Source organism: Symsagittifera roscoffensis, chromosome 7 (assembly GCF_963678635.1).
Source record: "Symsagittifera roscoffensis chromosome 7, txSymRosc1.1, whole genome shotgun sequence".
NCBI lineage: Eukaryota > Metazoa > Xenacoelomorpha > Acoela > Convolutidae > Symsagittifera > Symsagittifera roscoffensis.
In genome coordinates, this window is record NC_087068.1 from 59,070,690 (window position 1) to 59,087,668 (window position 16,979).

Genomic DNA, 16,979 nt, shown 5'->3' on the forward strand with positions numbered 1-16,979 from the left:
TTTGATGCGATTTGGGATTTCTGCGAATTTCGATCTTTTCAATTTTACCCGACTTCTCCGTCAATGCTCTATTCTGACCTCTTTCGTTATTGTACGCATTTTCCGAAATCCTTTTTGTGATGTACTTTTCTATGTCCATGATGGAAGTGCACTCTTCCTCTACTGACATGATTTCAAAATCATCACATGAATCGAATGTTTGTATAAGATTGCACTCTTCCCCCGAGCTCGAATCTTCATTTGCAATTTCGTTAATTTGTTGAGACCTACACATTTTAGCGAAGTGATTAGGTTTGTTACAATTTTTACATGTTTTGCCCATTGCCTGACAATTTTTTAAATGATTCTCTACAAATGCTCTACCGCATCTCGTACATTGTTTTTGATCTCCTTTACCTTTTGGAGGTTTATTTTCGTACTATTTTCTTCTGTTTTGATTTTGACGTCTAGGGTTATACCCTTTATTTCCGATTGCCATAATTGGTTCTTGTTTAATCTTCATCTGTGGAGTTGTAAACAGTCCTGAGCTGTTTGTGTTTGAAGATTTTTGGAATGCTTGAGTTGTTTGTTTGCTATATTCAAACTTTAGTGCACGTTTTAACACTTCTTCTGGAGAGAATGTTTCGAACGTCAATGTGTCTTGGAGGACAGCATTTTTCATTCTTGAGATGAATAAATCTCGTACCAATTCTTCTTCCAACGCTCCCAATTCAGCCTTTGCTGCTTGTGCAGTCAGTGCGGCATGAAAAGATTCCAACGTTTCATTTGATTCGTGGGATCGTGTGAACAATTTGTATCTCTCATAGGTAATACATTTCGTTTTCTCAAATGAGAGTTTTGCTAATCGAATTATATCGCGAAACCCTAGTTTGGATATTTCTGTGTGAGGGTTCTTTTGTATAAATTTTTTCTTCCCTTCTGCTCCTAAAGCGAGGAATAATCTCGATGTTAGCCGTTTGCCCACTTCGTGATAGAATACATTGTGTCCCACTCTAGGTCCTCTTAGTGTCCGTTCTTCATTTTCTTGAACCACTCTATCTCGAGCCAATCTGTTCCGAGCTTCTCTTTCTGTTGTCGCAATCTCATCCTCGTTTTGTGCTGGTGTTTCAGGAGCTGGTAAAGGTTCTTCTAATACCGGTTTGGGTTCTTGTAACATTATTTCTGGATCCACATTCTCTTTAACTGTAACAGCTAATAGGAACTGGTCAAGCCACGTTTCAAAACTCCAAGGTGGGTCTGAATTTGCGGATGCCCAAAATACTGGGATTCCTAGATCAGTCCTATTATCCTGAGCAGTGAAACCGGATCCTGCTGGCTGCGCCATGTGGTAACTAACAATACCTCTGAGGTTGTATAGTGAAAACTGAAGTGGTTTCGAAAGAGTTTAATTAACCATAATGAAACCGTTTCTTTTCTGTTGTTAGTTTGTTACTGACTGTGTTCTTAGCCACAGGCCTGAGAGATTGACTCTCTTGAATTTCTAAAAGGTCACGTATTCTTTGACCTTGGTTTTTATAATAGAATTATATAATTTATAGATAACAATATGTATAGCACTATCAAGGTCAATATGTGATGACTATCTGATTACTGCGATAGCAGTGGCAGATATAAGTAGCACTATCAAGGCCAATATATATGAGGACTGCATAGTTACTGCAATGGCAGTAGCAGTTGCGGTACCACACTAACTATCTTAACTGAGGAACTATCGGCAATGTTTTGTTGTTGTTGATTTTCCAGTGAACTGATTTTCAGTGTTAACCTCATTTTTACTGCTACGTTTTCTAATGTTTCGTGGCTTTCTTTCAGTTTAACAATTCATCATTATTTTCGTTCCGACCTTTGAAAATGGGGAGGAACTTTGTACTAGGGTGTGTTTTAGTTTTTTTTGTTCAACCTTTTGTTTTCCACGCAAAATCGGCTACCACAAATGATCATCGGAGAGGGTTCAGTGATATATATTTTAAAAGCCCTTTCAGTCGTGATTCGAACAACATTATTAAATTTCAAAAGTTTTCAGTGTCGAGAAAAACCCGTTTTTTTTTTATATTTTTGATTTTTGGTTTAATTTCGATCTAATTAGTAAGGTAGTTAGGTTATTTAAATTAATTTAAGCCGTGAAAACTTAGTTTTACTCACCTTAAGGTAGTTTTTAGCGCAATTTTGTGAATCAAAAACTTGAAAATTAAAAAAAATTTCCGCAAAATTTTTTTTTTCGTTTCTAGTCATTATTTTCAAAAACTGTTTTCCAATTGACCTATTGTACCATGTCTTTTGTTCAGATTTTTTTATCACATAATGCAAAAAAAACACTAATTTGAGAAAACATTGCACAGTAACCGGCTATCCTTGTTTTCTCTTTCTCTTATTGTCATTACGATTTTTTCGCTTGACTTTGGGAAATGGTTCAAATTTCTTCAGCAGTTACCGTTTTTTACGCTATTTTTTAAATTGTAATAAGCGAGTTCGAAAGCATTCCTTAACGAATTTGAAGAGTTTAAAAACAAATCAGAAGACAAGCCAACAAAGTTGCTTAAATCAGCCTGAAGTTTTTTCTTAAAATACGATCATGAAAAGTGAAAAGCCACTCAACTATTAATGCTTTGTAAATCTCATCGCTCGTTCTTACCTTGAATGAATTTGCTTCTTCTCAAAAATCAGCAAAAGCAAGAAAGACATCAAAATTAAATTACTTTTCGTATCTTGTACATTATTCAAATTTGATTCAACAACTTTTGATACAAGAAACATGCATTACAATTCAAAAATTTGGCACATATGCTAGGACTTGAACTAACTACAGAGTAACTTCTGATCGACTTATTAGAAAAAATCTGATCAATAATTTCATTTATTCTGATCGAATCAATCTTATCAGGATCTTCAGAATCTATGCAGCTAATTTTCTATATTCTTATCTTAAAATTGTAAGCGTAATTTTCCATTTAACTATTAAACAACAATCAGATGATTTTGCAAGAACGAAAACATTCTACTTGTATTTACATTTACTTAAATTTACAAAAAATATATATAACATTCAAAATAAATATCTTTAAGCTACTTAAGGTGCATTTTACATAAGTTGGATAATTTACATCTAATTTAAGGATTTTCTGTGCTTTCCTATGGCAAACATAGCTGATATTTTTATCATAATTTACAAATGTAACGCTTCGCGAATCTCATTGATCATTATTTTTCGTTGCTGCGCTACACTTTGTTCATTTTGGAGTCTTTGATTTGCAATATCCACTTCAAAATTGGTCTCCATCTTCGAATATTCCTTTTGAAATGAATCTTCGACCAAATCAGAATCTGTCATAGTTTCATTTTTACTCACACTTTGTTCACTTTCAAAACATTCCGCCATTCCCGTTAGAAGCATTGACTCGTCTTGAAATTCAGGTCTGTTGACAATCAATTTTTTCAGCGCCAACTTTGAAATGCCCAGGTCTACGCAAAACAAGTTATCCCAGTCTAACTGCTGGTTAAGACTTTCTAAAGTGTGTATCTTCCCAGAATTGCAAGTCAAGGGACCATACACAGGTGCAGACGGTATCTGGAACTCAGTTGTATTTGAATCAGTCGAGTTCATTGCAGATTTACTCGAAGCAGATTGAAATGCTGCTGTTGGGGTTTGTTGTTCTTGTTGACCTGCAGACGGGGATGGAATGTTGGTTCGATTGAGGGAAGAGACGTGCAGTTCGTGTTCGATCCAAGAGAGATTCGCTTTTATGATGTGGTGAGCCTGCACCAGGGAGATTCTGCCCTCAGCCGTGCTCCACACCAACTGACACCCATTCAGAACCTGCACATCAAAATAACACCAGTTCAATTTGGTGCGCAAATACTTTTCATTCTCCATTTTGTCCTGATCAAACATTTAAACAAGAAAATATAACAACATCATCGACAAAATTCAACTTCTTTAAACACTTTTTTTCCAAATTTTTTTTCGAACCAAAAAAACGGACATTATGTTCTAAAGTTTGTTTAACAATTAAACTTTTATAGCTAACTATATTTTTCCCAGTTGTCCACCCTACAGCTGACTCGCAATTTCTCCGAAAACAATTACCTGGTCGTCCAGAACTGAAATGGGGACATCGTCAGCAAAGTTTTTCTCGGCATCCACTGCATTTGCTCCTGGCCCAGCTGCTCGAGATGAGCCACTCTTCACAAATCTGTTCAACTTCTGACCCAGTATTTCCACCTAATCCAACAGAAAATTAAGTTTTTTGTTAAAATTAACCCAATTTGAGAAAACTGGATCAATAGGTAAAACTTTTATTACGCTGATAAATCTGATAACTAGTTTCCACTTTCGAAATCAGAAATTTGATCACTGAAATTAGTTTCCACTTTCGAAATCAGAATTTGATCACATTTTTCGTGACCTTTAAACTTTAGCTGTTCGATAGTTGAGTTTGCCTTCCTAACAATGGAAATGCACTTAACTTTAGAAAAATCACACGTCCAACCGCAAAAAAAATCAAAACTGAGCGCGTGAACAAATTTTGAGACATTTTCCTGAAAAAAAAAAAGAAATCATCACAACCTATATAACAGTATTCACTACGTTCATTACTCTTAAAAACTAATGGCGTTGGCTTCACTGACATATCTGCTCTCACTGAATGAGAGATCAATCAATCCCCCTCAGTTTCTTCCTTCATTTGTTCTAAAACCCACAGTCGGCATCAGAGCAATTCGTTGCAAGCAACAATTCGCAGTACTTCTGAAAAGGGGCAATTTGCACCACGCCATATTTTGTCGCCGTAAAAAAAACAAATCAGATAAAAAACAAGATGAAAACTTCGAATTCAAAAAAAAAAGAAAATGGAAATCAAAAAGAAAAACCACCAAGTTGTTTGAGACTGTGTTATTTTGGTCTAGGCGGCACTGTTCGCATTTTTTTTTACTTTGAAAACTAATTAGTTTTTGGAAGTTCAATATAGAACGTAATAGCGGCTCCAGACTTATTTGTCTTTCGTTTTTAACTGCTTGATAAAACTGCTCGATAAAACTTGAGAAAACTGTTTGAGAAAACTGGATCAATAGTTAAAACTTTTATTACGCTGATAAATCTGATAACTAGTTTCCACTTTCGAAATCAGAAATTTGATCACTGAAATTAGTTTCCACTTTCGAAATCAGAATTTGATCACATTTTTCGTGACCTTTAAACTTTAGCTGTTCGATAGTTGAGTTTGCCTTCCTAACAATGGAAATGCACTTAACTTTAGAAAAATCACACGTCCAACCGCAAAAAAAATCAAAACTGAGCGCGTGAACAAATTTTGAGACATTTTCCTGAAAAAAAAAAGAAATCATCACAACCTATATAACAGTATTCACTACGTTCATTACTCTTAAAAACTAATGGCGTTGGCTTCACTGACATATCTGCTCTCACTGAATGAGAGATCAATCAATCCCCCTCAGTTTCTTCCTTCATTTGTTCTAAAACCCACAGTCGGCATCAGAGCAATTCGTTGCAAGCAACAATTCGCAGTACTTCTGAAAAGGGGCAATTTGCACCACGCCATATTTTGTCGCCGTAAAAAAAACAAATCAGATAAAAAACAAGATGAAAACTTCGAATTCAAAAAAAAAAGAAAATGGAAATCAAAAAGAAAAACCACCAAGTTGTTTGAGACTGTGTTATTTTGGTCTAGGCGGCACTGTTCGCATTTTTTTTTACTTTGAAAACTAATTAGTTTTTGGAAGTTCAATATAGAACGTAATAACGGCTCCAGACTTATTTGTCTTTCGTTTTTAACTGCTTGATAAAACTGCTCGATAAAACTTGAGAAAACTGTTTGAGAAAACTGGATCAATAGTTAAAACTTTTATTACGCTGATAAATCTGATAACTAGTTTCCACTTTCGAAATCAGAAATTTGATCACTGAAATTAGTTTCCACTTTCGAAATCAGAATTTGATCACATTTTTCGTGACCTTTAAACTTTAGCTGTTCGATAGTTGAGTTTGCCTTCCTAACAATGGAAATGCACTTAACTTTAGAAAAATCACACGTCCAACCGCAAAAAAATCAAAACTGAGCGCGTAAACAAATTTTGACTTTTCCAGAAGAAAAAAAAACAAAAAGAAAACATCACAACCTATATAAGAGTATTCACTACGTTCATTCTCTTAAAAGCTAATGGCGTTGGCTTCACTGACATATCTGCTCTCACTGAATGAGAGATCAATCAATCCCCCTCAGTTTCTTCCTTCATTTGTTCTAGAACCCACAGTGGGCATCAGAGCAATTCGTCGCAAGCAACAATTCGCAGTATTTCTGAAAAGGGGCAATTTGCACCACGCCATATTTTGTCGCGGTAAAAAAAATAAATCAGATTAAAAAAAACACGATGAAAGTTTCGAATTCAAAAAAAAAGAAAATGGAAATCAAAAAGAAAAACCACCAAGTTGTTTGAGACAATGTTATTTTGGTGTAGGCGGCGCTGTTCGCATTTTTTTTTACTTTGAAAGCTTATTAGTCTTTGGAAGTTCAATATAGAACGTAATAGCGGCTCCAGACTTATTTGTCTTTCGTTTTTAACTGCTCGATAAAACTGCTCGATAAAACTTCTGCTTTCTTTATAAAAGTACCGCTATTCTTCAAAAAGGATGTTCCTTATCATCTTTTTTCGACCGGAAAGATTAGCTTTCTCCGAAAAAATTCACGAACAACAATCATGCATTCTTTTACCATTCAAAAAATTGGTAGTGAAAAAACATAGTCAACTGACAGTTGGAAAAGGGTAATGAACGCAAGTAAACAGAAAAAAAATTGACTTTGTTGAAAAAATCTCACTTTTCGAATTTCGAAGAAAAAAATAGATGCCCTTTATGCTCTTTGACATTCTAGAAAAGTTTATGATTGGGGCTTTATAGACAATATAAACCCAGCTTGCAAAAACTGGATCAATAGCTGGAAATATAAAAAAAATAAATCCACTTTCTAAACTAGACATTGCTCACATTTTTTGCGCCATTTCCACAGTTTCTTATTTGGAGAGTGCTATTTACGTAACTTCCAGCAGATGAATTTCAATTGAACTCAAAAAATCATATATGCCTAAGTGCATTCATAAATGCATTAATATGTCTGAATGCACATTTGTAGTTATTAGAGCATTTAAAGACCCTTTCCTGTAAAAAAAAACGTTAAAAAAATCACCAACACCTATAAAAGCGTCTTCACTATGTTCATTAATTTTAATTAGTTCTCCGAACCTATATTTTAGATGCAATATGCGTCAAACATCTGTAGTTCCCTGCAACTTTTTGCTCGTAAAAAGTATTTACTTAATGAAAAATTAAGTTTTGATGGCCATTTTTTTTCAAAAACACTCACCGAAGCTTTTACAGTGTCTTTTAAGGCATCTCCAGCTGAAATTGGTCGCAAGAATATTATGGGAGTTTCAATTGAATTTTTCGCCTGCATGGACAAATTTCTGTTTGTTCCGCTCACTCAAGGCGAAATTTAACAGCAAATGGAAATCAGTGAGTTCACTAGTAGTAGGAGCACAAGCAACAGTTAAAAGGAACGATTGAACAATTATGCAGGGTTTTGAGCACTTCTAATTATCAACGCAGGCAAAGTTGCAATTCGCCAATACCAACAAAGAGGTGGTCAACAGAAAGTTCGAAAAATAACAAAGACCAAGATAACCGAGAACTGATTAATATTTTCTGAACATCTTCAAGTTTATAATTTCTAAGAAAAAAACACCATGTTAAAGCTCTTTGACTTTCGAAAAATTATATGATAAACACTTTTTTTCCATAAAAACACGTGATCCGCTTAGAGGTAATGAGCTAACCGAGATAGCATGGAATTCAAATCGGAATAAAATTTGAAATGGATATTTTCCATCACAACGTGATACTATCTACAACCACTAAAAAATCACCAGGAAAAAATGAATTAGTTCTAAAACGCGAGAAAATACCGATAGAAAAGCATCAGTAATGAAAATCTGTTTGCCAATTGTGCGGTGAAATTATGACTTCTATTGAAATCGACACCCATGAAAACACCCGAATACCAAACAACTTCGTTCGTTAACACTTAAAAACTGCAGCAATAACAAATAGCAAAATGCGAAGAGATGCCTTGAAAAACAACATAGCCCACAGAAAACTGGATATTACCAATTGGTTTAAGAACATTGACGAAAAAACAGATTTACTTTCAAGCTTTAAAAACCAAAGAACAAAATATCACCTATAAAATTGTGTAAATATTGAGTCAGAATTTTTGTGATTAAAAACTTTTTTTGATAAGTAAAAATTTTTTCCGCTGGTTAATCCACTTAAAAAATTCTTTCGCGGAATTTTCACTTTTACGAGAGCATAACTAGCCTTTTGTTTGGCAAAGGAATTTCAAACGAACTTCAAAGAAACTTTCATAGTGGTTAAATCAAATCACTCAACTCGTTTAGTTTATTCCATTTCATTCTGGTGCTAGACACAATTGACAGGTACTGACCTTCGGAGCGTCTACTACCTTCGGTTGACCTCTTATTTAGTATTTTTATGATCTTGGTACAATCCAGTTGGTTATTGATATTGGAAATTAAACGACACGAAATCAAGCCCTTCAACAGGGCGCAGCAAGCAGGACAGGGTGGGAGAAAACCCATTAGAAATTTTGTCTTTTTGGCCCCCGAAACAGCTGAACCAACAATGCTTTGGGAGTTCTGGATCAACCGCTTCCAGTGGGGAATGGTAGCAAAACACTCGATAAATTCGGCAAATTTTTACTTTGCAAGTACTTTTACACCAACGCAAATAGCGGGCTTAGCAGCGGACGTAGATGGAAAACTGTGATTGGAACCAGAACAAATTTGATTCCCAACTTATACTAGTGCCTCGGGGAAAAAGGACAAGACGAACTGCTAAAAAGGAGACCACACCTGGGCTTGGGGGCTACGCGCTATCCAAGGGCGCCAGATGCCCTTGATGGAGAATTCAAAAAGGAACAGAATCAGACTTATTAAGTGTTCAAACTATTATCACGCAAGCAACGCATTCCATTCAGCTCTAAGCGGTCTTGCAGCAAGATGCACCTTCGGATTACTGAAGACAAGGATACTAAGAGTCATCTTTATCGTCAATATGACAAACAGGGAAGCTCAAAAAGAGCTATGTAGATAGACGAAAACCCCAGAAGAAGTGTACCTCATAGCGCTGTCATATGAAAGTGCTGACAAATACGAATAGACTTAAGTATCGACAGCCGAGGGATCAAGCGCTACAAGTGCACCGACCAGAGGAGGACTGCAGATTAAAACAGAACCGGTGGGTGTAATCAGAGGCGGATACCGGAAAAACCGGGGCCGCGACGTAGACAATTCCAAGGGAGAGGACAAATCCGAAGGGAAACAAAAGTGGGCGAACGCTGATGCTATAACTGCGATAAGCCAGGATTTACTAGCGAGCATATGAGCAAATGCGCCGCAAAAAGGGCGACATGCTATTTCTGCAGAAAAGTGGGCCATTTTGAAAGGACATACCGGGTGAAGCGAAAGAGTCGCGGACGACCACCGCTCGGAATCATGTTGTCCGTGATTTTCTTGGCCCTGAATCATTCCGAATGGGTGACGACACGTCACAGAGCAAGAGCTCCGTGGGGTGGGTTAACACATCACCGCCGCAACAGCACTCGTGGGATTCGGAGAGTTCAAGAGACTACTTGGTTATATCGATTAGATCGAAAAAGAGCACCGAACTGCGAGTTGCAGGCACAAAACTACCAATTGTAATCAACGAGAAAAGGACTAGCGTAAAGATCGATAGCGCATCGCCGGTATCGATCATCACGATCGGAAAGCTCCAAAATGTCTGGGCGCCGCAGTAGTGAAACTATGCGACTTAACACCGGAGGATCGAGCATTCCAAGATTAAGGAAACAATCCGCTCCACTTACTTCAACGATGAAGGTGAACTTGGCGTCCAATGGCTGGGCGACGTCAGCATCCATTAAAGTGATTGGAGGAAACCCTCCATCAATAATTGGACGGGACCTGATGGCTGAACTGGGACCCCAGTTAACACAGAAGGCACCGGGGAGCACGTGATGCCACTACAAAATGAGAACGCCGAGGAAAAGCGTGGCAGGATTATTTTAGTAAGCAATTTTCAAATCTTTTTACGCGGTAAGTTGTAAGATCAAGAGTTATATGGTGCAGGCAGATTTTTTGAAAACACAACACCCATTCAGCAAAAAGGTAGACGAGTCCTCATAATTTTATAAGAAAAAGTAGCTAGGGAAATAAATAAATTGTTGCACCAAGGGCACATCGAAGAATTTGACGACTGTTAGGAGCGATATTTCGTTTCTCGGTAAAAAAAACAGTTCAAAAAAAAACGGTTAAGAAAGTCGGCTCCGTAAAACTCGCACTGGCAGCTCGTGAACTAAATAATTAAGTGCTTAAAAATAAAAACCAAATGCCGAATATCGAGGAACTTGTGAACACGGTCGCACAGACAATTAGCAAAGAAACTACCGAGATATTTATTTTTCAACTATGGAATTAACGCTTACGGATAACTGCCGCTCAGACCGAAAACTAGTGTGCAGGGAAGCTTTTCGTTATTTGGTGGTAAATCAACAAGAACGTACCGATTTAAAACAGATTTCTACGGGTAAACCACGATGCCAGCGGAATTTCAAAAGGTTTTGGATTCGATTTTTTCAAAATTCCACAGGCACATGCCTTCATCGATGATATATAAAACAACAACAAAAGGATCGGAGAGCGAACAACGTTTCGCGCAACGAGAATAAGAGTGGTTCGGGCATAAAATAACCTCGACAGGAGTTACCCCGTTCATCCGAAAGACGGAACTGATCGAATCACTTAAACCGCCTCGCACATTATCGCAACTCAAATCGTTTATGTGATCGATCCACAGTTTGCGTAAATATATGCTGGCGCTGGCTGAAGCATCGGCGCCGTTACGCCTGCTACTCAGCAGGAAAAACGAATATTTGTGGACACCGGAATGCCAATTGTGGAACTAAAACATTTTGATGTACACAAAGATATTAGGAGTGTCTGCCACGCAAGACATCACGGATTGGTAGCCGTGCTTGAACAACTCGGACCCGAAGGGTGGCGGCCGATCTCACTTGCATCGCGTTATTTTAAATTAGCCGAAAAGAGGTACTCAACAAGCGCATTTGAAATGCAGGCGGTATTATGGGGTGCGGAGTTTTTTCGAAGTTATGGTTTGGGATTGACTCTAAAGTTATTGCCGACTATAAAGCGTTGGCATCGTTATTGAACGGGAATAATAAAAAAAAACAGAATGTTGTTCAGCCGCTAAAAGGATGGCTAGGGAGATTAACTCCAATCGACTTCCAAGTGGAACATAAACCGGGGGCTAAAACTGGACTGGCAGATTTTTTTATCCCGAAATTCAAATAGTTTAGCAAAACCAGTTTTAAATTATGATAGTATGTTTACAGTGGCAAAGATAAATTCTATTCGTAGCGCCCTCGGATTTATAAAATCTAAATTATTTGGGGGACTGGATAAAAAAAATCAGCAATAACTCAAATGAGAAGATATCAGCCAACAGGAAAGAATAATGCAAATTTCGATCAACAAAACAGCCGCTAGAGGGCCAAATAGCATGCGATAAACGTTCAACCAATCAAAAGGCAGCAATTTGCATACGCCGCCGAAAACTCAAAAACAGTTGGAGCGATTTTTAATTTAGGAAACGCAGCAAGAATTCGATCGAAAATAAAACTGAAACGATGGAGAAAACATTCCGAAAGAGCGATTTTTAATTTAAGAAACGCAGCAAGAGTTCAATCGAAAATAAAACTGAAACGATTGAAAAAACATTCCGAAAGCTGGAAAATTTTATGAAGAGGCATCCGAGTATCGATACGAGTGACAGCGGAGATGATAGAGTGGAGGAAGTAAATGGAGAGACTAAACTGCATGCAATTACGACTGAAACAAGCAGCTTGAAAACGAACATCGTCCTATCCATTCCTTCGGAGATCAAGGGAGAAAGTTTTCCTCCGGTGGACCCGAAAACCCGAAAAACTGCATAACGTTTTTAGTCCCGCGAAACTGTAAGGAGGTCCAAAAAAACACTGCCCTCCCTGAATGGTTTAACCTCCGGTTCATTGCATCGCAATACGCCTCAGAACCTCAATTACCAGCTGGCTACGAGATGGTAAGAGCAAAGGACCCGGATATCCAGCAGAAAGTCCACAACATGCATCGTCAAAACTCGCAGTTTGTCAAGATTTTCCATGTACGCTATAAATGGACGACAAGCTCGTCTTATCCAACACTCTACACAAAGCCATCAACAACAGAATGCACCACTACCACCATGGCAAATCAAACATGTTCACGGCGGCGAAAGACATTTGGTTTTTTATTGTTCACCGGAACATCGCGGCGATGGCGGAAAACTGAAGATAATGTATTGCGGCGGGTAAGAATCTTAAATCTATGTGTAACAGGAGAGATCTACGTTGAATTCCGGAAGCAAGGTAGCCAAATGAATCATTGCAATTGAATTTCTGTGGGCCCTTTAGCTATTTAAATGAATCTAAAAAAAAGCGTAATAGTAGCTGTCGACCGATTCTCGCTTTGGCCATCAGCGATGGTCTGCGGAAAAAACCACTCGGATAAAATTCTTAAGTTCCTTAAATCATATAAACAAACATGAGATGCGCGTGAGGAAAAACCGGAACCCTTGGATAAAATACTCGAACGGGTCCTCGGAGCGTTACGATTTTCGAACAATGCAACACTTAACAGTACACCATTTGAAGCACATCATGGTCGGAAGGCAAACACGGTGTTGAGAAACCTAACCAAATAGTCATCGCTAAACAACTTGAACTGGTCAAACGTACTTAAATCTTAATCTGCCTGTTTAAATGAACGTGATCCGGTGGCACGAGAAATGTCTAATCCAGCACACACTAATTGAGGGATCGGGTCAGACTCGGAGTATTGTGACAGCACTCGAAACCACCCAATTCAGTTAACGGACGATCAGGCAATTAATCAGGACAACGAACCGTCGTCAAGAACGACAGCGGACCCTAGCACAGCGGCTGGACCATCGGGATTAGTGTTCCAACGAACGGGGGACCGATACATTACTCAATTCTAAAAAAAGTCGCGGAAAGCGTGCATACAATAAGGATGATTAATGGTCGCTTTCTTGAGAAGTCCCGAGTAGCTATCAGAAACACAACTACACCAAAGAAACGGGCCGCTGACAATATACCAAAACAGCAGACTCCGCAGGAAATTAGCCACCAAGGGCACTTATCAGAAAAATTCAGCTCCAACAAGAGTGCGAGTGCGAGCGAGGCAGAGAACGCAAAATTCAGTGGTACAGGCGACGGGAACGCGATCGGGGAAAGAAAGAAAGCGAGCGGCGGAGGTATTCCACGAGCCGAACGCACCCTCGGCGCAAACAACGAATGCGCCCTCGGGACAAACAGAAAATACCCATCCAGGCGACGAAAAGAAAAAACGGGGAGGAAGACAATACTCGAAAAGTAGTCAAGACGATATGGACTCATGCAGGAGCGGAAGAAAAAGAACGGCTGTCGGCAAAATGGGGCAGTGATGATTGATGACATTTCCTAAGGAGTGAACAGAAAATGTAAATAAAACCTCGGAGAGTCTAGGCAAAGAGCTGACTGGATTAGTCAAAAAATTAAAAAAATTTAGTTGCTTAGTACAAGTCAAAACATTCAATTGAGTACTTAAATTTCGAATCGTTAATTATTCATATCTTTTCATTTTTACAAAAAGGGAATGTCATAGTGGTTAAATTGATTCACTCAACTCATTTAGTTTTTGTTCATTTATTATCTGTCAATCAATTTCGATTTCATTCTGGTGCTAGAAACATCTGCTACCTTTGGTTGACCTCTAATTTGGTATCTTTATGACCTTGATACAATCCAGTTGGTTATACCAAAAGTCAAACCACAAAAGAGCCTCAGCAAGCTGTCTTTATTTCAATGGGATTTGTGAACTGGAATCTTTCATGACTCAACCACGAGGCTCTGACCTATTGCCTTCAATTGCTTCCACGTATACCTGATTCTTAGCGGTTATAAATAAAACAATTTCACACACAGCGATACATTAAGAAAAAATCGTTGAAAAGCTTTTTAAATTAAAAAAAAAATCTGACAAGGAAAATCAATGAAACATAACCAACAGACCGTTGGAAAGAGTCAATGAACGCAGTATACAAAAAAAAATTAAGAAGGAAATTTTTAAAGAAAACCGTATATGCCCTTCATTCGCCACGTTCATCGATTCTTAATTAACATTATCATTCATGACAACTAATTTCAATTTTTAATAAAGTGAAAAATTCACGTATCCGCTCGCTGATTTTAATCAGTCAATTCCGCCTCAAAATTTGCATATTGTCCGTGATTTTCTTGGCCCTGAATCATTCCGAATGGGTGACGACACGTCACAGAGCAAGAGCTCCGTGGGGTGGGTTAACACATCACCGCCGCAACAGCACTCGTGGGATTCGGAGAGTTCAAGAGACTACTTGGTTATATCGATTAGATCGAAAAAGAGCACCGAACTGCGAGTTGCAGGCACAAAACTACCAATTGTAATCAACGAGAAAAGGACTAGCGTAAAGATCGATAGCGCATCGCCGGTATCGATCATCACGATCGGAAAGCTCCAAAATGTCTGGGCGCCGCAGTAGTGAAACTATGCGACTTAACACCGGAGGATCGAGCATTCCAAGATTAAGGAAACAATCCGCTCCACTTACTTCAACGATGAAGGTGAACTTGGCGTCCAATGGCTGGGCGACGTCAGCATCCATTAAAGTGATTGGAGGAAACCCTCCATCAATAATTGGACGGGACCTGATGGCTGAACTGGGACCCCAGTTAACACAGAAGGCACCGGGGGAGCACGTGATGCCACTACAAAATGAGAACGCCGAGGAAAAGCGTGGCAGGATTATTTTAGTAAGCAATTTTCAAATCTTTTTACGCGGTAAGTTGTAAGATCAAGAGTTATATGGTGCAGGCAGATTTTTTGAAAACACAACACCCATTCAGCAAAAAGGTAGACGAGTCCTCATAATTTTATAAGAAAAAGTAGCTAGGGAAATAAATAAATTGTTGCACCAAGGGCACATCGAAGAATTTGACGACTGTTAGGAGCGATATTTCGTTTCTCGGTAAAAAAACAGTTCAAAAAAAAAACGGTTAAGAAAGTCGGCTCCGTAAAACTCGCACTGGCAGCTCGTGAACTAAATAATTAAGTGCTTAAAAATAAAAACCAAATGCCGAATATCGAGGAACTTGTGAACACGGTCGCACAGACAATTAGCAAAGAAACTACCGAGATATTTATTTTTCAACTATGGAATTAACGCTTACAGATAACTGCCGCTCAGACCGAAAACTAGTGTGCAGGGAAGCTTTTCGTTATTTGGTGGTAAATCAACAAGAACGTACCGATTTAAAACAGATTTCTACGGGTAAACCACGATGCCAGCGGAATTTCAAAAGGTTTTGGATTCGATTTTTTCAAAATTCCACAGGCACATGCCTTCATCGATGATATATAAAACAACAACAAAAGGATCGGAGAGCGAACAACGTTTCGCGCAACGAGAATAAGAGTGGTTCGGGCATAAAATAACCTCGACAGGAGTTACCCCGTTCATCCGAAAGACGGAACTGATCGAATCACTTAAACCGCCTCGCACATTATCGCAACTCAAATCGTTTATGTGATCGATCCACAGTTTGCGTAAATATATGCTGGCGCTGGCTGAAGCATCGGCGCCGTTACGCCTGCTACTCAGCAGGAAAAACGAATATTTGTGGACACCGGAATGCCAATTGTGGAACTAAAACATTTTGATGTACACAAAGATATTAGGAGTGTCTGCCACGCAAGACATCACGGATTGGTAGCCGTGCTTGAACAACTCGGACCCGAAGGGTGGCGGCCGATCTCACTTGCATCGCGTTATTTTAAATTAGCCGAAAAGAGGTACTCAACAAGCGCATTTGAAATGCAGGCGGTATTATGGGGTGCGGAGTTTTTTCGAAATTATGGTTTGGGATTGACTTTTAAAGTTATTGCCGACTATAAAGCGTTGGCATCGTTATTGAACGGGAATAATAAAAAAAAACAGAATGTTGTTCAGCCGCTAAAAGGATGGCTAGGGAGATTAACTCCAATCGACTTCCAAGTGGAACATAAACCGGGGGCTAAAACTGGACTGGCAGATTTTTTTATCCCGAAATTCAAATAGTTTAGCAAAACCAGTTTTAAATTATGATAGTATGTTTACAGTGGCAAAGATAAATTCTATTCGTAGCGCCCTCGGATTTATAAAATCTAAATTATTTGGGGGACTGGATAAAAAAAATCAGCAATAACTCAAATGAGAAGATATCAGCCAACAGGAAAGAATTATGCAAATTTCGATCAACAAAACAGCCGCTAGAGGGCCAAATAGCATGCGATAAACGTTCAACCAATCAAAAGGCAGCAATTTGCATACGCCGCCGAAAACTCAAAAACAGTTGGAGCGATTTTTAATTTAGGAAACGCAGCAAGAATTCGATCGAAAATAAAACTGAAACGATGGAGAAAACATTCCGAAAGAGCGATTTTTAATTTAAGAAACGCAGCAAGAGTTCAATCGAAAATAAAACTGAAACGATTGAAAAAACATTCCGAAAGCTGGAAAATTTTATGAAGAGGCATCCGAGTATCGATACGAGTGACAGCGGAGATGATAGAGTGGAGGAAGTAAATGGAGAGACTAAACTGCATGCAATTACGACTGAAACAAGCAGCTTGAAAACGAACATCGTCCTATCCATTCCTTCGGAGATCAAGGGAGAAAGTTTTCCTCCGGTGGACCCGAAAACCCGAAAAACTGCATAACGTTT

The 16,979-nt window shown here is 38.6% G+C and overlaps 1 protein-coding gene across 1 annotated transcript in view; it reads right to left on the reverse strand.

Moving 5' to 3' along the window:
- Positions 1-2,693: 2,693 nt before the first annotated feature.
- Positions 2,694-16,979, reverse strand: part of LOC134852100 (uncharacterized) — a 59,826-nt gene continuing 45,540 nt past the window's right edge. The window contains exons 18-19 of the mRNA XM_063868379.1: positions 4,085-4,219; positions 2,694-3,814 (exon numbers count right to left, since the gene is read on the reverse strand). Of these exons, the coding sequence (XP_063724449.1) occupies positions 3,164-3,814; positions 4,085-4,219 (786 nt within the window). The 3' untranslated portion in view covers positions 2,694-3,163. The remainder of the gene's footprint in view (positions 3,815-4,084; positions 4,220-16,979) is intronic.